General features: G+C 47.3%; 1 protein-coding gene and 1 long non-coding RNA gene across 3 annotated transcripts in view; one reads left to right on the top strand and one right to left on the bottom strand.

The window, feature by feature from the left end:
* Positions 1-3,227: 3,227 nt before the first annotated feature.
* The window catches only part of nmbr (neuromedin B receptor), a 44,076-nt gene continuing 24,412 nt past the window's right edge, over positions 3,228-22,891 (top strand). The window contains exons 1-3 of one of the 2 annotated variants that reach the window (XM_037086928.1): positions 3,228-3,893; positions 18,402-18,543; positions 19,526-19,741. In XM_037086928.1, coding sequence (XP_036942823.1) covers positions 3,466-3,893; positions 18,402-18,543; positions 19,526-19,741 — 786 coding nt within the window. In that variant the 5' untranslated portion in view covers positions 3,228-3,465. Of the gene's footprint in view, positions 3,894-6,677; positions 6,924-18,401; positions 18,544-19,525; positions 19,742-22,891 lie in introns of those variants that run through there. The other variant, XM_037086929.1, reaches the window with a different exon arrangement.
* On the bottom strand, positions 15,187-17,284 carry LOC119012814. Its single transcript, XR_005072602.1, has 3 exons — positions 16,629-17,284; positions 16,300-16,413; positions 15,187-15,825 (listed from the first exon to the last, which is right to left on the bottom strand). It is a non-coding gene; the product is annotated as an uncharacterized LOC119012814 (long non-coding RNA).

The following is a 22,891-nucleotide window of genomic DNA, read 5'->3' as shown; positions in this document are numbered from 1 at the left end:
AACTGCTCTCCAAATTTCACTCTGCTTCCAAACCACGGTTCAGTTGGACCTGACCCGTGTGAACCTGAACGAACCAAACACAATATGTTTTTCCGTGATGGTTCAGACCAATGAAAACACTTAAATCAATATGAGTCCAGAGAACGTCAGTTGGTTCTGGTGGTTCCTCTGTTGGGTCTCAGGTCACGGGTTCATTTCAAAACCAAACGGGCCATAAACACTCAGAACTGTACAGACGAACGCTCCGCTCCGGGCCGACCCGCTCTCTGGGGGATGATGTGATTCTGTTGGATTTATGGTCTCAGAACAGTGAACCTGAGCCTCGTCCTGATGTCGCTGTTGTTATTTTACTCTTCATTAAATGTTCTGCTGCTTTTTTCTCAACATTAACGCTTCGTCTCTACAAAAGCCCGGTCACGAGGCGGCCCGTTACATAAGAACTGACGAGGATGTTTTACATCTCATATTACAAACACTCCACCCCACTGCCGCACCGTCAGTAACCGCGTTAGAAAACAGCCACTGACAAGCCAGCAAAAAACAAAGACAGCCTCAAAACAAAATGAATAAATGAGCACGATAAATAAAAGGAGGTATCATTAAATTCACTGAACACATTAGAAACAGGGAACAACGTACAAAATACTCAGGAATTCATCTAACAAGACATTTTCACTCCTTTAAAGGAGCACTGTGTCATATTTACAACATCAATGAGGTCATAATACAAACGTCTCACTCTCAGCTGGACAGGTGGCAGGGTCCGCCACATGTAAACACAGTGAAACAGTAGGAAGTGTGTTGTCCTTTTAGACAGACTGCTCCTTTAATGAACGTCAAACACCAGACGAGTTGATTGATGATGATGATGATGATGATGATGATGATGATGATGATGATGACTCTAACAAACAAACTGAGCTCCAGAGGTCCAGAGAGGTCCAGCAGAACCAGAGACGAGACACCAGAACCAGATTTCCTGATCAACAGCGCAGTGACATCAACGTGGTTTATGGCTTCAACATACATTAAATACGTCTGATGAGTCTCCATCAACAATCATCTCCAACAGAATCACCACAGTAAATGTCGACAGAGTTTAACAACAGACATGTTGACCTGAACGCTGCGATTGTGTTCTGGTCGGGCTCAGACGGAGGAACAATCCGGTTAGTGTTGGAAAACGTCTTGGTTTGGATTAAAATCCTGTTTTTGTCACCACAATCTTGTGAGATATAACATCTGGAAATGTCTCCAACACTGCTACGGCAGCCCGGAGGGACACAAGAGACATGTGGCACTAGAAATAAAGACAGAGACTCACGCGACTCTCGGGGCTTCAGTAAACTGCACTCAGCTGTTTGGCAGCCATGTTGTCTGTAGTAACACCTCCTCCTCCTCCTCCTGATGTGAACGTCAGCTGATGAACATCCTCTGTCGATGTGAAATGACACGTTCATCTCGTACGATGGGAGGAGCTGAAGGAGCGTCGGACAGCCGCTCAGTCACGTTCAGGTGTTTTAACATCATTAATGTTTTCTGGGTTTAAAGTTTGCTACTGTTAATTTGAAGAAGCTGCAGGAAAAAAACATTTCTAATAATCCTGATCTAATAATCTAATCTCCTTCTGATAAACCAGGCCTGATCGGGTCAAGAACTTCCCGATCAGATTCGGGCTGGCGTGGATTCGTCGCTCTGCCATCTGTGACGGAGACACACTCGGCCGTTTGTGCTCAATGATGCACCAGAATCACGAGCTCCAGACGACGACGCTGATCTTCAAACCGAGCAGAAAAATCCAAGTGCAGCTATAAAACCTCATGAATCAGAACTGATTGTGATTACAGGGTGAACACCTGTGTCATCCTGCTGAAGCTACCTGAGGTGAGTCACTACGAAGCAGGTCTGTGTCACTGACCTCAGAGCAGTTTGTGTGACTTCATCCCTGAACCTGCTGCTGTTCCCTCTGTTGTTTTCATTAAGTTCATTCATGAGTCTGATGATGGAGGTCGGAGCTGAAACACTTTCACAGAGTCGACTCAAAACAAGTTCTGTGTTTTCAGAAATCAGAGTTCAGCACATTTCTGATATCTGGTCACATTTTGTCTCCTTGTTGTTGCTCTGATCGGCTGCAGCTCACAGGATTAGAGGATGTCCTCCTGTAGTGTCGGAGGAAAGCTGGACATTTAATGATACGCTGCATTAATCCACACATAGCGAACCAACCGCCTGAAAGAAACAACGTGCAGGTGTTAGCAGCAGATAAGACCATCAGTGCTTTTCTTTATTTCCTCTCCTGGATGTGAGTTCAATCTCTGCCATCGCCAACCTGCAGCTGCTGCGGCCGCTCACAGGAGAGGAGGCTGTACACAGATCTTGAAAATGCATCTCAGCCTTCAGCTGAAGAAATCACATCTCGACAACAAGAGAGACCAGTGTTCCCTCCGATCGAGGAACTCATCACCTTCCTGCCAGCGATCACTCGTCAGGGTCAAACAGCTCGGAGGAAATAATGTCGCTGCAATTAAATAAAATCATCAACGGGATGTGAAGTCTGTGTACTGAGGTAGATATCTATGGAAAATAGCATGCTAACCAGCTAGCCTGCTCTGATGCTAAAGCGGCTATGCTAACCTCTGCAGGAGCAGCTCGTCACACCTGAACCCACCTGCAGCCGGCAAGATGTGGACTACTGACCACTGTGTGTTTGGACACAAGATGGCCTCCAGGTCACATGATGATCACACGGGACAGTTCTAGACCTGAAGCAGTTACAGAACACGTAGCTAACGAAGCTAACTTCAGGTAAAGCTGGTTATCAACAGGACACCAAGGGGACGATATCAGAGTGATGTCACCATGACAGCAGAGACCTGGGCAGGAACAGGGAAACTCGACAGAGCCCGAACCAGGAAGTGGACTTCAACACACACTCAGGGAGATCCGAACAAACCATCAGCTGCACTTTGTTTTGTCCTTCTCCTGGTTTCTCCTCCTCTTCTATCTATCTATCTATCTATCTATCTATCTATCTATCTATCTATCTATCTATCTATCTATCTATCTATCTATCTATCTATCTATCTATCTATCTATCTATCTATCCTCTTGTTACTCCTCCCCCCCTCTCTCTCTCCCTCACACACACTGAGAGAGAGAGAGAGAGAGAGAGTCCATGTTACCAGTGTCAGTCGAGCCTTTCTGTGTTCAGCAGCGTCAGTCGCCGCTCAGCCTCCAGTCAGTCAGTCAGTCAGACAGTCAGTCAGACAGTCAGTCAGACAGTCAGTCAGTCTCTCGGCTCTCAGTCAGTCAGATCCAGCAGTCAGTAAAACTTTCTCTTCTCCCAGCAGGCTGTTTTCGGACTAAACGGCTCCGCTTCCTTTGCGTCTTTACGCGCGGAGCCTCCCGCTGCGCGCCCGCGCCGGATCGCTCCTCTGTGGATAAACTCCTGCTGCTCCCGCGGCGATGGACGACGAGTTCCTTGCCAACGTTCCCGCAGCGCTGCCCGGAGACCCGGAGGCTCTCAGCCCCAACTCCACCGAGGAGCCCGGCTGGTGGGCGTCCTCGGACGGAGCGGAGACGGTGCACTTCGTCGTGCGCTGCGTCATGACTTCGGTGTACATCGTGATCATCACCGTGGGTCTGTTGGGCAACATCACCCTGGTGAAGATCTTCATCACCAACAGCGCCATGCGGAGCGTGCCCAACATCTTCATCTCCAGCCTGGCGGCGGGAGACCTGCTGCTGCTGGTCACCTGCGTGCCGGTGGACGCCTTCCGGTACTTCTCCGAGGAGTGGGTGTTCGGCGAGGCGGCGTGCAAACTCATCCCCGCCATCCAGCTCACCTCGGTCGGCGTGTCCGTGTTCACGCTCACGGCGCTCAGCGCGGACAGGTAAGGACCTGATCCCGGACCAGCAGAGCTCAGAGGACTGTTCACCCGCAGTTTGATCATTATGAGCTGATTGTATTGTGAAGTGTTCATCTGTCATGTTTCTGCTCCATCCGCTCCCTCCTCCAGTGTCTCAGACCCCCGCGGTGTTCTTACTGTTGCACCACATGAATCCTTAAAACAGCTTCACCTCTAATCTGAGCTAATCCGGTATTTTCATATATTCCACCTTCCGCTGCCTGTGTTCACATATAAATCTGTCACTGATTAAAACCCGGAGCAGCAACACAGAAGCAGAGAGAAGCTCTGCGCTCCACGTTCACTCACACTGCTCACATGTCTGCTCCAGATGTGCAAACTTCCTCCGTCACTGCTCACATCTGTAGTGTGATTCTGCAGCCTGATCGCACCTGCACCTCCTCCTGCACCTGCACCTCCTCCTGCACCTGCACCTCCTCCTGCACCTGCACTTCCTCCTCCTCCTCCTCCTCCTGCACCTGCACCTCCTCCTGCTCCTCCTGCACCTGCATCTCCTCCTGCTCCTCCTCCTGCACCTGCATCTCCACCTGCTCCTCCTCCTCCTCCTCCTCCTGCACCTGCACCTCCTCCTGCTCCTCCTGCACCTGCACCTCCTCCTGCTCCTCCTCCTCCTCCTCCTCCTGCTCCTCCTCCACCTCCTCCTGCACCTCCTCCTGCTCCTTCTCCTCCTCCTGCTCCTCCTCCTCCTCCTGCTCCTCCTGCACCTCCTCCTCCTCCTCTCTGTGTGCTGCAGGGAGCCTCCACCAACAAACACTCTGCTCCTCTGTCTTCATGAGGGAAGTCTTTGCAGGAGGTGGACTGGACCCTGAGCCAGCAGAACTCATGTTTCTGACTCCCAGTTCTGTTCCTGCTCGTGTCCTGGAGAACTCCACACTTCCTCTCCACTACAGTTATTTAGTTACTAGTTACTGTGCAGATTCAGATTCCTCAGCGTTGCTGTGTGAGAAGAAGCAGCATCAGATCATCAGAGTGAAGCTGAACCTGCTGCAGGTTGTACAGATGTGAGCTGATGTTGGATCAGTGGTACCGAGAGGTTCTGGGCGGCCAGTTGTAGGAAAATGGACTCGGCTGGAGTTCTGATACTCAGGATGAGCAGCCGGCCTCTAAAATCCTGACATCAGCTGCTTATCAATAGATTTTAAAGCGTTTCATTGTTTGTTTCCAGTGAAATAGTTATTAATTAAAGCTTAATTAACTCATTATTAATTACAACAATACAGAGAACATGACCTGATATTACGTTACATGCTGATGTGACGTGTTGTAAAGGCCTGTTAGATGATATGATATGATATGATATGATATGATATGATATGATATGATATGATATGATATGATATGATATTATATTACATTATGTAATGTCATGTCATTTTCTTCCACTTATTCCGTGAGGGTTGCAGGGATGTTCCCACATGTGTTTCTGGACCGTCCCAGTGTCTCTCTGAGGTCAGGAACACTCTGGATGAGTCGCCAGCTCATGGCAGAGCCTTGCTGATGGCGGGGGCCGCCACACGAGCTGCCAACCGCACAACAGGAGCAATTGTGGTGTTCAGCATCTTGCTCAAGGGTACTTGGACATGTAGCTCAGTTCCACCCCAGGGGAGCTGGGATTCATTATATTATATTATATTATATTATATTATATTATATTATATTATATTATATTATATTATATTATATTATATTATCTACACTACTGATGATCACAAGTCTCACTGGTTCACATCAATATTCATATCGAGGTATTGGGTTATAAGTATTCCGATATTTGAGCTATTTGTATATATATATATATATATATATATATATATATATATATATATATATAGAATGTGGAGGCTGGAATGTGGAGAAAAGGCGTGTTAGTGTCTCGTATCTGCAGAGAGTTTCTGATTTTCTCTCTTTGTTGCTGCTCGGGACGCTTTACCAACCCAACATGTGTCTGTTTGACAGAGAGGCTGTACTCTTTTACTTTACTGCAGTAAAGAAGCTGTATCAACACTTCTACTTCTACCAGAGTCTGTTTGTACAGAAGTATGTGAACTTCTCGTGGAGGAAACGATGTGAGGACTTTGACTCCTCAGCTTCTTTGTAAAGGAAGATGAATCTGTCTCCCTCGTCGGGCGTCTGCAGGTGTGTTCAGGTCTCCTGCAGCTCTCAGGGTTTTAATCTCCTGATATCATCTGTAGGATTCCTTGGCCGTCTCGTCTCGGTGCTCTCAGCAGGACTCTGAGCGTCGACTGTGATGGTGAAGATGAACTGAACTGCAGCTGTTTTCAGTCGTTTGCGGAGGAGCTCAGAGATGAAACCTAACGCACGTTTGTCTCCTGTGAGGAGAAACTGGAGGCCGCCTGATGAGGAGGAGATATTCAGTCACAGTGGTGCAGCAGACACACATGAAGCAAATGACTGTGTAATGAATGTGTGATTTACTGGAACCCGACATGTTCTCTGCTGCATTATTAAGCTGATTTGCGGCGCAGCATTGATTCGCATTAGATGAAGTTCATTCTGGTCTGAGTGAAGCGGAGCAGCAGAAACAGAAGACGAGCGTCACGTCCGGGAGACGACGGCAGGCAGACTGAGGTTTGAGATGGATTTAGGTATTTATTAACAGGTGAAATACTGATAACAGATGCGACACAGAACAAACCTCGTGGTCCTCAATCAAATATTAAACCAATCCAAACATTAGTGTTGGCAGACGGCAGCGCAGGAATCTCCTCTCACACACGAGCACACGACACCAGGCTGTTCACATTCTCATCCTTCACGCTCGTGTGTCCACTTCTGTCTTCAGGAGGAACACTTCCACTTCTAGACTTCTAGCTGTTTCTGTGCTGATCAGACTTAAATCCAGGTGTTTTCTAACCTTCACCGAGCAGGTTTTGTGCCTGAACATGAAGCAGAGCGCTGTGACGACACAGAAACAGAAAATCCAACCCAAAACGTTCAGCAGGACCGAACTGAGCTCACATGTATTCTGTTAGGGTGAGTCGCTGCAGTGTGTGTGCGTGTGTGTGTGTGTGTGTGTGTGTGTGTGTGTGTGTGTGTGTGTGTGTGTGTGTGTGTGTGTGTGCCATCATACTGTATTTATTACAATGCAGAAGAGATGACGAGCAAGAATAGATGATGACAGGATGATGAAACTGAAAAATAAACACGGAGGAGAAATCGAATCAAAGAAACAAAGAAGAATGAGTTTGAAATGAAACTCAGTGTCAGCGGCTCGACTGCTGCTGATCTCTGAGCTTCAGCCTGACGGAGGCTGAGTGAATATATGAATGACAGACGGGCGGCAGGAGGCAGAGAGGCAACATGAATGAGGCAGAGAGCAGCGATCTTCCCTCCAGCAGGTGGAGCAGCAGGTGGAGCAGCAGGTCCAGGATCATGTTAGTGTTGTATTTCAGACAGCGTGATTGAAAGTGCGACAGGACAGGAAGGACGTCCATGATGGACGATCCTGCACCAGCTAATGTCCTGCAGAAGCAACAACGCCTTGATGCTGCAGCAGGAAGTGTGTGTGCATGTGTGTGTGTGTGTGTGTGGAGGCGGAGAGACATTAATCATCGGCGTAATTTGATCTCAACCTTAATTGTCTTAGTTCTCTAAACCCAATCACTAAATGTCAGTACGAAACTTCACCTGCATCTGCCTGGATTTAGTTTTGGTTTGAATCGTTAAATTTTGATGTATTTTTGTGTTTTTTATCATAGTTCTTGTCTGAGAGATTCATCTGACTGTGTAATGAACATGAGACGATGTTTACATCTTCGTGTTGAATCTCCAGGCTGATGAATGAATTCTGAGACAAACTGAATCAGCTGATGTGTTTTAAACTTAACGTCTCTGTGAAGGTGAAGTTCTGTTCGCTGATCAATCCTGACAGAAACACAGGATCAGGATCACTCTACGGACCGGCGCCGGGCTGTAGGTCTGTGCTGTCCGTCCGTCATCAGGTGAAGCCGAGCCGGCACTTTAAACCAGAACCACTTTTTAATTTGTGCTGTCAGCGTCACAGAGGCTGACTCAGGATCTGCAGATGGAAACAACTCACCAGCTGACACTCGACCAACTCTTAAGATGCACAGAGGTCTTCAGTGTGTGTGTGTGTGTGTGACTTCTGCAGATGTTACTTCCTGTCTGCTCATCGTGTCATCACCGCTGACCAGTGATCAGCTGGTGTCTGTACGGTGGAGAGGAGCTGATCCTTCCTCAGCAGTAAGACACTCTGATGATGCATGAAACGCTCCTGTAATTAGCAATTAACAGCTTAATTCTGTATGAAAGATTGAGCAGTCGCTCCGACACGCCTCGTCGATGTAAGCAGCGAGTTCTGAGGAAGACTTAGACACCAAGGTCAGCTCCGTCTCAGCAGCAGAGGAGAGGAAACAAGAACAGGCCGGAGTCTGGTTGAGTTCAGGACGTAAACCGGAGCTGACAGTCAGATCTGCCTCGGGCTGCTGAGGTGGAATCTGATTGGTCCTCACTGCTGGTAAACCAGAGACACCAGTAAACATCCAACAACACACAGATAACACTGCGGGGAGCGTGGAGGAAATGTGCTTTTCAAATAACTTCTAATAAGGTTATAAAGTCTGATCAGAGGTGGAAAGTTCAATCAGGATGTGTTGGTGTGGCAGAAGATCATCTGCTGCGTGCACTGTCCACTCATCAGTTTACTGCTGAACTCTTTTACTTTGTCTTGGTACTTTTGTAAGATTTTCACTCCACCAGCTGGAAACAGAGTTGATATTTGTTCTAATAAGTTAGTTATGAAACATTATTAAATTGTGTTATTAACTTCCTGAACCAACGACCTCGAGCTTCATAGTTCTCCCACCTGATGAGACGTTTGTGGACACCTGCAGTGGCGCCGTGTTCATGAAGGTGCTGCTCTCAGCTGTGTTCAGGTGACGCACTACAAAAGTCAAGCGTTACAGTAATAAAGTACTCCGAGGTGTTCTATCGTAGGAAACTAGACTCATTTCAGTTTGTTGAAGACGTTTCACCTCTTGTCCAACAGGATTCTTCAGCTCTGACTGACTGGAGTGGAGTTGATTCAAACCATGTGTGGGAGTGTCCTAACATGAAGTGGGAGTGTCCTTACATGATGTGGGATTGTCCTTACGTGAGGTGGGAGTGTCCTTACATGATGTGGGAGTGTCCTTACATGACATGGGATTGTCCTTACGTGAGGTGGGAGTGTCCTTACATGATGTGGGAGTGTCCATACATGATGTGGGAGTGTCCTTACATGATGTGGGAGTGTCCTTACATGACATGGGAGTGTCCTTACATGATGTGGGAGTGTCCTTACATGATGTGGGAGTGTCCATACATGATGTGGGAGTGTCCTTACATGATGTGGGAGTGTCCTTACATGATGTGGGAGTGTCCTTACATGACGTGGGAGTGTCCTTACATGATGTGGGAGTGTCCATACATGATGTGGGACTGTCCTTACATGATGTGGGAGTGTCTTTACATGACGTGGGAGTGTCCTTACATGATGTGGGAGTGTCCTTACATGATGTGGGAGTGAGGGCCGTTAAGGACTCCCAAGGTTCAGAGTTGTTAGGGCCACTTGTGTCGCTGACCCATCCAGCCTTGATGTGGCCAGGTGAGTCCAGGTGTGAACGGTTGTTGAGCTGTCTCAGTACAGGACTGTAGGTGGGTAATGAGTGATGTCTCAGGCCACCTCAGAGTTACTTCCTCTGGAGTTAGTTGGCCGTCAGCTGGTCTGTGTCGTGCGTCAATTTATCGTGTTTGTGCTTCAAACTAAACCTGGTCGTGATCACAGTCACACCAGATCACTGAACTCCACATTATTCTCAGCCAGTCGCTTCATTCACCACTTAGCACTGGCTTTTATCTTCCTGATGGTTTTGAGAGGCACTGTGACTGTCAGGCTGAGAGTGTGTTGACGGGGATCTCAGGAACTGTGTTCTGCAGGTTCACTCTGCGGTCTCAGCCAGACTCTGTCATGTTGGAACAGTGTGTATGGTTGTGTTCTGTATTATTAAGAGAGCAGAGGCAGACTGACTGTACACTGAACTGTGTGTGCAGACAGTTTCACAGTTACTTCCCTCTACACAGGTCTGTCTGTTTAGGTAAATGAAGTTAAGTAACGTCAGGACTCGAGTCACCCTGAATGAAAGTCTGACTCATCCATTAGTCCCAATTGATGCGTCACGCCTTTCAGGAGCATGATGACAGAACAAATCTTTCCTGTTTGGTTCTGCAACATGTCGAGCGGATCTGAAGTCCAGTCGGTGTGTGTTTACAGATTCAGACCGCGTCTCACTGCTGCTGAATGGAAAGAAGCATGCAGACGGGTCAGTCAGCGCCACGCGGACCGTCCACGTCTAAACAGGAAGTCATCCGACACTTGATGTAAAGTGTGTACGTATTTATCGGCATGTGGACGCTTTGTGCAGCCAGCAGAGATGCTCTGCATGTATTCACTGCAGCTAAAGATGAGGTGACTGCAGTGGCGCTGGGGGGCGAGAGACTGTTAAAGTAAGGGTGAGACGGAGAGAGAGAGAGGAGAGGAGGAGGTCAGAGCTGAACACTGTTTGTAGCTGTTAGCTTTCAGCTGCAGTCCACCGTAACATGAGTGGGAGTGGCCTGTGTTCACTGACTGTGTTCAAATGAGTTTAACATAAGAAATCTGGCAAATGTGATCAGACACACTGAGGTCATGTTCCTCAGAGGATGAACTGTTAGCACGTTGCTCGTCCTCTGGCTTTATATTTATTTCGTCTGATTCATCAGTTTATGACCAAATACCACAAAAATCGGATTTCTTTCCCATGATCCTCAGCTGTATTTGTTAGTTCAGGCATCAGAGATGGAGCCTCGTTCACTGCTCAGTGGTGCATGAAGCCAAATAAGATCGACTTCCTGGTGATAAATCTACTCAGATCTTCAGTGTTGTGTCGCCTGCACACTGAAGACTTCTGGCTAACTTGAATAGACTAATTAAAATAATAGAAAAATCAGCACACAGCATTAAATTAAAAATGGTGCAGCTCTTGTTGACTTTCCAAATGTTATCGGACCAAATGAGTCACTTCCTGATCGACACTTTTACAGACGCTTCTTTCACAAACGAAGCTCATGGAGAAAATATGTCAGACTTTCCTGCTCCATGTTAGCATTGACGTCAGAATACAAACAGCATTAACACATGCTCACATGTTAGCATGCTGATGTTAGCATTTAGCTTCAAGCACCGCTGTGCCTGACAGTGATCCACTTCACTGGCAGCTGAGAGTTTGTACCAAGATAAAAATGTAATAAAAACCTGAGCTGAGAGAAATACAGACCTCAGGCTGCGTTCAGGGACAACTCAGAAACTTGGTGTGTCACTTTCCTTCGTTGAGATACACGTGACCACACCTGTAATGTTCTCAACCAAATCTCTAGAATGATGTTAGCAAGTACATATCTGCAAAACCACAGATGAGATTTGAACTCTCTGGTCACAGCGCGTTTTTCTACTGTTCAGGCTCAGAAAACATTGTGGTTTGGATTAAAGTCCCTGTTGTTGCGGCCACGATCAGGTTTAGTCTCAAATAATGATATAATGATATAATCAGAGTTTAATGTTGTTGCAGAGATCTGGACTGGATCTGGACAAACGCTCTTCACTTCAGATGAGCTGCTAAATGTCAGAATAAACAGAAAACAGCCTCTTTGTTTAAACGGAGCAGCTCGACACGTCGCTGCGTCCAGCAGGATCCATCCAGTCACATTTGTTTTGAATTCCACCATCTGGCTGTGAATATCATCATTCATCACGATGTCTCGTTGATTTATTAGCTAACTGCTCCACACTCGTACACACCAGCTGTGGTGTTTGGATGGAGCACAGCGAGTCGCCGGCTCGTTCTCGGCCCTGATTTATTTGCAGCGTTGTGATCAGATGAACTGCAGCAGGCAGCACTTTGGATTAAGAGTCTCCCTGCAGACTCTGTGCATCAGGTGGGTAATCACCTGTGGGCCGAGCTCAACCTGCTGACTTACAGTATTTATCGTACATGTATTGAAAATCATTTTTGAACGTGTTGCCAGTCGTCAGAAATAAAAGCAGAGTCTCAAATGTGTAAGAATTCAACTTGAGAAGGAGCCAAAGGAAACAAACGTGTCGCCTCCTCAGAGCGTTCAGATGTCTGAGACAGGCTGAAGCTTCAGGGATGAAACAATCATCACAGTCTGTCCCTCCTGTACCGCTGAGTCTTTATAATAACGTCACAATATTTCCGTCAGACTCACTGGAACATGAACTGACTTCAGGCTAAATGCTCGAGTGTTTTTAGTTCCTGAGCTTTGGGTCCTCGAGTGATGCGGGAGCTGGAAGGCAGCGCTGCGTCTCCTGGTCCCGCCTCCGTCATCATGCGACTGAATCGCTGTAATATCAGCTTGTTAACGGGAAACTCATTTCCTCAGCACACAGCTGCGGGCTCTGTGTCTGACCCTGATGGCCTCTAATGAGCCCTTAACGAGACTAAAGGCCACTAACGAGCCCATAACGGCTCCTAACTCGCCTGAAGGTCCTTGACGAGCATAACGAGGCTAAATTAGCATAAAGATTGGAGTGGCTCCTGGAGCCCGACCGCTTCCTGTCAAGTTGAAGTGCACAAACACACTTTTCAGCCGATTGTGTCCACAAACAGCAGAGCTGAGCGCAGCAGGACGGCCGCAGGACGTCGGCCTCCAGGTGGTTTTAACTTCAGGTGGACTTTCAGACTGACATCAACCTGTTCTGACGCTCACACGGTGTCATGAAAACCTGACCAGAATGTGACAAAGTGCAGCAGGAACAGATTTATCAAGTAAGTGATGGTGAATTATGTGACTTAACATCAACTGAAGATGCTAACAGTGCTGTTGAGTACGTACATGGAGCAGCGACACAGCAATATGACGCCTTTCTGAAGATGATCTGTCTCCACCCGGTCAGGCTCACCAGCCTCAAGCTAACGTTAGCTCACAGAGGCTCATGACAATATGAATGTTAACAGATGTGATACGTGGCTCGATTAGTTTGTGATTCAGTCGTTTGCTTCATTTAACAGAAACCAGATGAACTGAAGAATAAGGAAAGAGAGTCTCATTAGAGTCCATTCTTTCATCATTTATATCCTTTAGTCCGTAACGGTCCACTGATTAAAACAATCAGAGAGGATTTTAATCAAACACACTGAGTTGTGAACATCGTCCTGTGAGCTGAACGTCTTCTGACGGGAGGCAGACTCTCTCTCGTCTTCCTGCCTTCAGGCGTCTGAAGCAGAACAGAAGACAAATGCCAGTCAGCAGCTGAGGACTCACCTGGTGTCTGCTGTCCTGAGAGGGGGAGGAGGAAGCACTTCATCAGTCTTCAGGTGGGCACCTGTTCCATCGGTGTGTTGTGGATACGATGGCGACCCTCCTGCAGCTCAGTCCCAGTCCCTCCTCTTGACCTCCGTGTTCTTCAGGAGCCTGATTGGCGACGTGGCTACAAACGCCTCCACGCTCTTCTTCTGCTATAAAAACTCCTAATGATCCTCATGATCTCACTGTGACAACAGATTCTGCTGATTCTCTGTAAATGTGGTCAACGTGCGACACTGATGGCTCCTGTCTGCTGTCACCACCAGCACCTCATCAGAAGGCAGCGCCGTCCTGCTGTCAGCCCGATCTATTTTGGCTTTTGTGATGTCTTGTTGAGAGATTGACTGCGACATCAGCAACATCACTGAGCAGCCAGTGCAGAAACCAGGGATCAGAGGTCACGTCATCCTGACAACAGAGGGAACAGAGTATTCCTGCCGGCCCGGAGGACGCAGGGTTTGTGTCGCAGAGACGAGGAATCAAACTGAGGTGGACAGGAAGAAAAGACCTCTCACCAGCTTTGTTGGTGAAATCAATTTTTCTTTCAGCTTCCTGCCACTGAAGTGTTGAACAGCAGGAGTTCTGGAGAGGAAAAAAATATGCATCCGGTTTTTGGGGTGAAGTCTCAAAACCACCTGACAAAAAGGTTTTAATAGCAGAGGACGGCTTGTTGTGAGAGGTCAGTGTGGTCGCAGGAGAGGAGAGGAGAGGAAAGAGGAGAGGGGAGGAGAGGAGAGAGGAGAGAGGAGAGGAGAGAGGAGAGGAGAGGAGAGAGGAGAGGGGAGGAGAGGAGAGAGAAGAGAGGAGGAGAGGAGAGAGGAGAGGAGAGGAGAGGAGAGAGGAGAGGAAAGAGGAGAGGGGAGGAGAGGAGAGAGGAGAGGAGGAGAGGAGAGGAGAGGAGAGAGGAGAGAGGAGAGGAGAGAGGAGAGGAGAGAGGAGAGAGGAGAGGAGAGAGGAGAGGAAAGAGGAGAGGGGAGGAGAGGAGAGAGGAGAGGAGAGGAGAGAGGAGAGAGGAGAGGAGAGAGGAGAGGAAAGAGGAGAGGGGAGGAGAGGAGAGAGGAGAGAGGAGAGAGGAACTGAAGAGAGGAGGATTTAGAAAACGTCATGAAACTGAGAGAGGGGCCAGAAGGAGCCGTCGAGCAATCGATGTGTTGCTTCATTCAAAAACTAAATTTTTACGAGGCGGTCCTGTTCAGAGAGCAGCTCCTCTGAAACCAGGATCATCTGAGTATTCATGACACAGCAGCTCCACCTGGACTCGTCTCTGCGTCTGACTCACCGTCCTCCGGCTCACATCACAGTCAGGAAATTACCGACTTGCCACACCGACAGTGTTGTCAGCATTCAGAGCTGCCATAATGGACCCGGCAACAAAACCTTCCTTCAACAAAATGGGGACTATTTTTCACCAGGTTGGTTGCTATGGTAACAGATGTTGATGTCGGTGGACGGGACCGTGCGAGCGCCGTGTGCAGCTCATGAAGACGACGTAACTTCGCCCCCCTGCTGCAGTTTGAGCGGCTCGAGGCCCGACAGTGTTTATCCACTTTCCCCCAGTCTGAGAGGGACGTAGTCCTGAGAGGGTTTAAAGGAGCAGTTCACCCGAGAAACAAACATGTAGTCCTGAACTCCTCACCAAAACCACATAAACTCACTGCTCTTATTCCCAAATGTCCACTTGATCCACTCAGCAACATGTGCTGTGTTTCCATCACGTCTGGCGGCCCGGTTCTACTCAGTCTGAGACGCTGCAGCCGGGCTTTTGCATGTCCACCACAGCTTGAAGGTGTGTCTTAATCCAACACCACTCTCGGCTCGATCACTGCAGTACTATCACAGAATCACCGCTAACAACGTGGCTCCGCTAACCCCGTTACAAACACCTTTCATTTCCTGTAACTTCTTCACAATAAAAGCCCCTGTTATTTAGTCATTTAAAAGCTTTTATTTTGAAGCATTCAGAGGTTTGAAAGAACAAACAGGACCAGATAAAGTACTGAGAGCTGAACACTGACTTTTGAAAAGCTCTTTCTCTCAAGTCTCCTGCACATGTGAGTTCATCATTGATTTGTGAAAGTTCTGGTGGTCCACAGCACAGCATTCTGTGGTGAAGTGGAAGTGGACTCCATCGTCTCTCCACTCCGGAGGTCCTGACATGGCAGCCGTTTGACTGACAGCTCATTGAGGAGCTTCTACGCCCGCCCTACAGCCTGCAGCAGCAAATGAGTGATCGTGGAGACTAGTTACACTCTCTCCTGAGCCAATCACACACCAGCCTCCAGATGAGTGATGCATCGATTTCACATCCGATCATGAGTTAACCCTCTACACAAAGCCACGTGTTGCTGAAGGATACTTCCTGAAACCGACCCTGTGATTAATGTATGAGCACCTCCACCGAGTCCTGATGAGTCTTCAGTGTTTCTGTGGATGAAAAGCTGTGCATGTGCTCAGCAGCTTCCTGCCCCCGGCCTGTGTGGCTGAATGGATGTGAAGCCGTCGCTGCGACCTTTCGCTTGAAAAGGAAGAAAAATACGAAGGTTTAGAAAACATTGGAGCCGACGTGGATCCAGCAGGTGTGATGAACAGAAGGCTTCTACTGCAGAAGGTGACGCTTCTGTTCAAGGTCTGCCTTTGTGTTCCTGAACTGTATTCATCACCATCCAATCATATCGTATCACACACACACACACACACACACTCAGGACTGTATGAAGTGAGGTATTATCCAGCTGATACATGAAGGCACAAATTAAATCATAAAGACTAACTTACATCCGCCACGTCTTCATCATCTATCAAATCTATAAACTGAGTATAGTCGGAACGAGAGGATCAAAAGTCCAACAGCATTTCTATCAAACTGTACTTGAGACCGAGTTGAATTAATAGATCTGTTATATTCTATCTAGGATCCTGTTTCAGTGAATAACGGTGCAGACGCAGTGATCTGTCTGGATGTGGACCGATGCAGACGGATGGTACCGACCCTGGGAGTGAAGTAAATAATGCAGCTCCCTCCGGGTCGGTCTCAGAAGGTCATCCTGCAGATTACTGCTGCTGCTGATTGCTGTGTTGCTGTTCAGGGCGTTTAGTCTTCATTCTGAAAACAAAAGTCACATTGAAGTTTAGTCTCAGTTCCACTCGAGGCGAATCTTGATGCTGCAGCGAACGAGGACATTTCAGATAATCAGGTTCTCTGATTTTAATTAAATCCATTTGTTTCACTGGTTCCAGTTCTTCCTGTGTGGATACAAACCAGTCACCAGGAGAATCATCGTTAATATGTTTCTGTAACTGGATAATTTGAAGGGTCACCTTTTTTTTTTACCAGCTGGTTCGGGTCAGAGGAGGTCACAGAGAGAAGCCTCGCTGGGCTCGGTGTCACGCCACCGTCTCCTTGTTTTCCTAATGAACAAGTCCTCATGAGGGTCAGATGGGACGTCTGTGCTTCAGTACAGAACCAAAGTCATCTAAGATGGCTGCCAACCTCTGACCTATTGATTGACAGCTCATTTGACCAATGAGGAGCTTCCATGCCCGCCCTGTGGCCTGAAACAGCCAATGAATGGTCTGATAGACAGGAGAGCCGCTCTACGTTCCCGCCCACCTCTCGTCTGAGCCACTCACACGCCGGCCTCTGGATGATTGATGCATCATGTAGCCAATGAGAACTGAAACCTGTGAATATATTGTTTGAAGCGTAGCTCTTGTCTCTGACTGTTTTATCTGCACACAGTTAGTGTGAAGAAGGAAATAAAGAAGCATTATTATGAGTTTTGTCCCGTGTCACTCTCAGGTCGTAACGCTGACAGGCAGCTGAACAAACATGTGTTTGGTGCCATTTTCATCAATAACGTAATTAAATTTAACCTTGAACGATGTCAGACGACGTGATGTGATGGAGGCAGTCACAGCTCATCCGCAGGCTGAGTTTTACATTCGGGTGAGAAAAGGAAATAAATAATTCAGTGTGTTGAAACTAAAAAATCAGCCTCTAACCTCTCAAAGTGACGCCAGCGCTCCAAATGTTTCGACAACAGCTCTGGATCTGCTTGTTTTGGACTGGGAGAGAAGTTTTAAGATGATTTTACATACATTTCCATGAATTTAAACATAACTGTGGTTGGCAGAATCATTAAAAAAAGAAAAAAAAAATAGTGGATGAACTTCTGTTCGTACATGCTGTCCAACATCTGCTCCACCACCACCTGACAAACACCTGCATCACCGCCTCAGTCTGGACTTCATGAACCGAACCGCACCGCCGGGGGACAAAATGCAAAACATTCAGCTCTTACTTGACATAAATAATCAATGAACCCACTCATCAATAAATCATGCAGTGAGATCGGCAGTGTGGTGAGATTTACAGGTGAGAGCTGTGTGACGGAGTGAACCCGGACTGATCCGACCTCGCTGTGACCCGGCTCGTCTCGCTCTGGATCATGTTGAAGGACGAGGAATCAAACTGTAATCTGACAGAACACGAGTCAGTAAATCCTGATGGAAAGATACAAGTTGTGTTGGTGAAGGCAGCCGGAGTCACTTCAACAGTTCAACATCCTGTCAGGGCTCAAACACCAGCAGGCTGACGACCCGGGACAGAAGAACCCAGGTTCTCCTCCATCTCTCCTCTCCTGGACATCAAACATAAAGAGATACAAGATGACGACGAGGAGGAGGAAGAGGAGGAGGAAACAAGTGGTGGAGACAAGGAAAGGACAGGAGGAAACGATAGAGAAGAGAGAACATGAGATGTGAAACAGATCAGAGATCAGTGTTTGTCAGTTCGGAATATAGTATCAAATATAAATGAGATGAAACTTCAGCAGATCAATAATAAAACAAACAGGTTAGCTGTTAGTGTGGCTGGTGTCTGACATCATCAGGCTGTTTGTCCAGCAGACAGTGTTTCATCTTGTTTTCTCCTCAGAGTCTGTAAAGTCTTGATGACTCTACGCAGCCTCGCAGCGTTCAGCGTCCTCCCACCGCGTCACGCGTCACGTACTTCAGATTATCACTACATGGAAACATGTCTCCTGCTGAGTTCTTCTGTTTAAAGGTCGTCTCTCTCTCCGTGTCCCTCAGGTACAAGGCCATCGTCAACCCGATGGACATCCAGACGTCCAGCGCCGTGTTCTGGACGTGTCTGAAGGCGGTCTCTATCTGGCTGCTGTCCGTCCTGCTGGCCGTCCCGGAGGCCATTTTCTCTCAAGTCGTCTCCATGCAGGTAAAACACAACTGACGCTGCAGCTCTCCTACTACACCTGATCACACATCACTCAGGTCTCACCTGCCCACGCTGTGACACGTCTCACCTGACCACCTGACCTCTGTCGTCCATCACGTCCGGCTGATGGCTCGTCACCCAGCAGACAAGCGGCGATAAACTGATCCAGAGTCAGATTTATGATCGACAGCTGCGAACATTCAGCTCCACAGTCTGTTTTATGATCTTCACTGATGTGATGTTATCTCTCCTCTCTCCTGTCCTGCTGTCATTATGTCCATTTCACCTCCTCACTTGCTTCCTCTCCCTCTTCTCTTCTCTTCTCTTCTCTTCTCTTCTCTTCTCTTCTCAAATCTTTTATTTCTTCTTTCCTTTTCTTTTTGCTCTCTCTTCCTCTCCATGCCCCCTTAAACCCTTCACCTCTCTCGTTGTTTCACCTACTTGTTTCTTTTTCCTTCATCTCGTCTCCTCTCTCCTCTATTGTTCCCTCCTTTCCTTTCCTTGTCTCAAACACTTGTTTCCTCCTATATATTTCCTGTCTTTGTTTCCTCTTCTCTCATCACTTCCTTTCCTTTTTCCTCTCTCCCCTTGTTACTCTCTTCATGTTTCCTCTTCCTTTCTCTTCTCTTCTCCATGTTTTCTTTCCTTTATTCATCCTTCCCCTCCTCTTCACTTCCTCTTTCTCCTCCTCCATTTTATTTTATTTTATAACTACTTCAACATTTGATCATATATAGTACTTTATGGTTTCTTATTGTTTCTATATCTGCTCTCATATTTTGACTGTATTTGTACTTTTGAATGTGCCTGCTGCTACGACCACCTCAGGATTATTAAAGTTATCTATTTATCCTCTTCCTCCTCCTTCCTTTCTTCCTCCACTTCCTCCCTTTTCCACCTCTTCCTCTTCCTCCTCCTTCTCTTTCCTTTCTTCCTCTTCTCCCTTCCTTCCTTCCTCCTCCTTCCTCCTCCTCTTCCTCAGGGTCACAGAGACAACACCAACGTGACCTTCGTGAACTGCGTGCCCTACCCGCTGTCCAATCAGATGCATCCTAAGATCCACTCAGTGATGATCTTCCTGGTTTACTTCCTGGTCCCTCTGGCCATCATCTCGGTCTACTACTACCACATCGCCCGCACGCTCATCAAGAGCGCCCACGACATGCCGGGCGAGCTCAGCGAACACACCAAGAGACAGGTGAGCTGTGAACGAACGGATGGATGAGCTGCTCTCACTTTAACAGGAGACTCTGCAGGTTTCAGACCTCGAGCTCATCCTGTATCGTCAGACCCTCCGATCAGAGAGGAAACAGGAAACGCCTGGAATTAACAGCATCACAGTTGCAGGATATAATTGTTGTAATCCTCAGAGACGTAGCGGTAACTTTCCCTCCACCATCGATCAGCTGATCCGACCGGCTGCTGCTGCTCTTTAATAATTCAGCCCTCCTCCCTCTGACCTCTCCTCCGTCTGTGAAGATCAAGCCGGTGTGAAGTGATTACTCACAGTCCTGCTCTGAACCTCCCTCACGGCTACCGTATTTACCTCTGAAGCCGCGGGAGTCGAGCGGGAGGTGAGCGGGAGGCCGAGTGTAAAGAGCATCACGTTCTGGTCGATCGACGTTAAACTGAACTTCCACGCTGTTCATCGATCGGAAGAAATCACAGAATCCAGACTCACTGACTTTGTTATATTCTGGCTTTATTTTTCCATTTTAAAAAAAGTAAAAATGAAAAAGTAAATGAGTAAGAACTCACTTTATCACTCACTAATTCCTCCAAAACTAATCTATACGTAGTGGAAATAACAGAATAAGTGTTAAGTATGATTTTATTTCTCTCTCGTGTTGATGCTCTGGGTTGTTTTAGGCACAAGAACCTCAGAAAACCTCATGGTTTGGATTAAACCGTGATGATGAACTAAGACGAGTTTAATCGCCTCATTAACTCATCATGGAACACACTTTATTCATACTCAGGTAAAAATGTAGGAACTCTGACTTTAAAGGTGCAGTTTGTAAGACAAGTTGATTTTTGAGTCTCGTTCACCAAACGTGTCCAAAAGCTTTGTGATGAGTTGAGTACGAAAATCAAAAATCTACTTTTCTGACAAATAATTTATCTAAACTCCGACAGAACAAAGTGGGAATATTCTAAGAACCCAGTGTTGGTTTGTCTCCACAGTCAGGTCTGGTTCGGTCCAAACAAACGTGTCTTCTCGAGTCATAGTTCTGGTCAGAGCTGCTGTAAATCACCTCTGTAGTGTGAGAGTTCAGTCCCGGTCTGTCCACACGTCTCCAGTCTCAGGCAGCTCAGTCAGGTTAAGCTAAGGCGACTCCCTCGTCACCTGAGGTCCCAGTCCAGGTGAACTTTAGGGCCACTAGCTCCACGGCTAACTGAACCTTGAGCGAATTAGCTCACAGTAGCTAGCTATGGTTGAAGTTAGCTAGCAAAGAGCAGCAGTTGTCAGTTATTTCTGGAACCAACTTTAAATTTAAAACATGATATTTAAACGTGACGCGCAGCTGATGCAAAACAGAAATCATTCTTGAGACATGAATGCGTCGGCGCGTTCCAGACGTCGATCCAGTGTGTAAAAATAAACCACTCGTAGTCGTCGCTGTCTCGCTTTCCTCTTCTCTCCGTGTGGAGCCCGTTAACAGAAGGTGTCGGCCTAAAAACTCATAAATACTGAAGGTGGGAGTCGTTTCAGGGACGTGAACCCTGTGTGACTCTGCAGCAGGTTGACCCTGACAAACCCCGAGTTAATGGAGAGTCACGACTCACAAACAGTGAATCAGCTCCTGATGCTGAGAGCCGAGAGAGGAGGAGGATCATCATCATCCTCATCATCATCATCATGAAACAGGAAACACACTCTGATGGTCGGCCAGCTCAGTTAATCCTGCAGGAAACATTTGCTGTTTCTTGATTATCAGCTTCATCACATGTATGTGGACGCCCTCGTCTTCATTTTTTTGTCTTCTGTTGGTTTCAGGCTTTTTCCTGGTTTGGTCAGTGTCGCTTAGTTCCAACAAAGGCCGCAATGATTTTACACATCGTGCTTCCAACTTTATGGCATCGGTTGGCATCATACGAGTTGGAATAAACAGCAACATTTCAAAAACTGCACAGTGTGCTCAGCTTCGGGTGACAAATAAAAAGTCTTCATTCTAACTGGACGATGATTAGTTTCATCAGGAACTTGACTTCAGTCCAACACGGCTGACTGTGAGTCAGATGGACTGACACCAGCAGAGTCGAGGCTGTCGGTCATATTAATGAATGTGGTTTTAGATTAGAAACAACTAAAACGTGAGAGAGTGAGCAGATTTGTGTCCTCGACAAACACAGCGACATCCTCCGTGTCCTCCTCCTCTCGTCTTGAACCGCCTCGTCACATCTCGCGTCGTCTAATTGATCTCATTACACTTAAATCCGTCTCTGTCTCCCCGCGGGGCGAGCGATGCTATCTGCGCCTTCTAAATGAGAAAAGCCTGTTCAGACGCCGCCCGCCTGTATCTTCACATCGATGGAGGTTCGGAAAGCCAATTGCTAAATTAACTGGCAAACACCCACATCAATACCAAACACGCCTACCATCTCATCTGAGAGCAGAGCCCATTCATTATGTTCCTACAGATAAGAAAGAGATTAGAGGACACACACACACACACACACACACACACACACACACACCATCCTTCAGAAAAGACTCATTCTTTTCAGACGTCAATATTAATTCATAAAACAAGACACAGTCACACATACAAATACTCTTTAACTACATGAACTACATCAGGAAGTCAGGAGGCTGAAGGTCATGGGCGTAACCACACATTCTCTGGGGGGGTCGTGTCCCCCTAATATTGAGAAAATGGCAATCTGTCCCCCGTAGTATACAGTAGAAAATATGTTAAATATGCACTCTTTTATAAACCCTGTCAACAGATCTGTCTCGTTATTTCTTATTTATCTTCAATTTATTTCCGTTTGTAATGAAAACATAAATGTGTGAACCCCCCTGCCAACTGTAAACTTGGTAGCGTCCATCCTGAGGTATTAAACAGTGTGCCCGCCCTCGCGGTGTGCCAGCATACTGAAATGGAGCGCACCTCAGGACACTGATCATCTCCCCCATACGTGAAAACCCATTGGTCAAGTCAGAGTGATTGACAGCCTTCAAGCCAATCACAGCCGTTTGACCGAACCCACCAGAGGAAACAGTCAGACGGCAGCAGGAGCTGCGTCACTCTGCGTCACTCTGCGGCTGACAGCGAACACACGCTGCAGGGAAAGTTGGATTTCCGTCCCTGTAAACATCCGTAAACCTCCCTAATGTTCGGCA

Source organism: Acanthopagrus latus, chromosome 22 (assembly GCF_904848185.1).
Source record: "Acanthopagrus latus isolate v.2019 chromosome 22, fAcaLat1.1, whole genome shotgun sequence".
Taxonomy (NCBI): domain Eukaryota; kingdom Metazoa; phylum Chordata; class Actinopteri; order Spariformes; family Sparidae; genus Acanthopagrus; species Acanthopagrus latus.
This window is presented reverse-complemented; position numbering and strand designations above follow the sequence as displayed.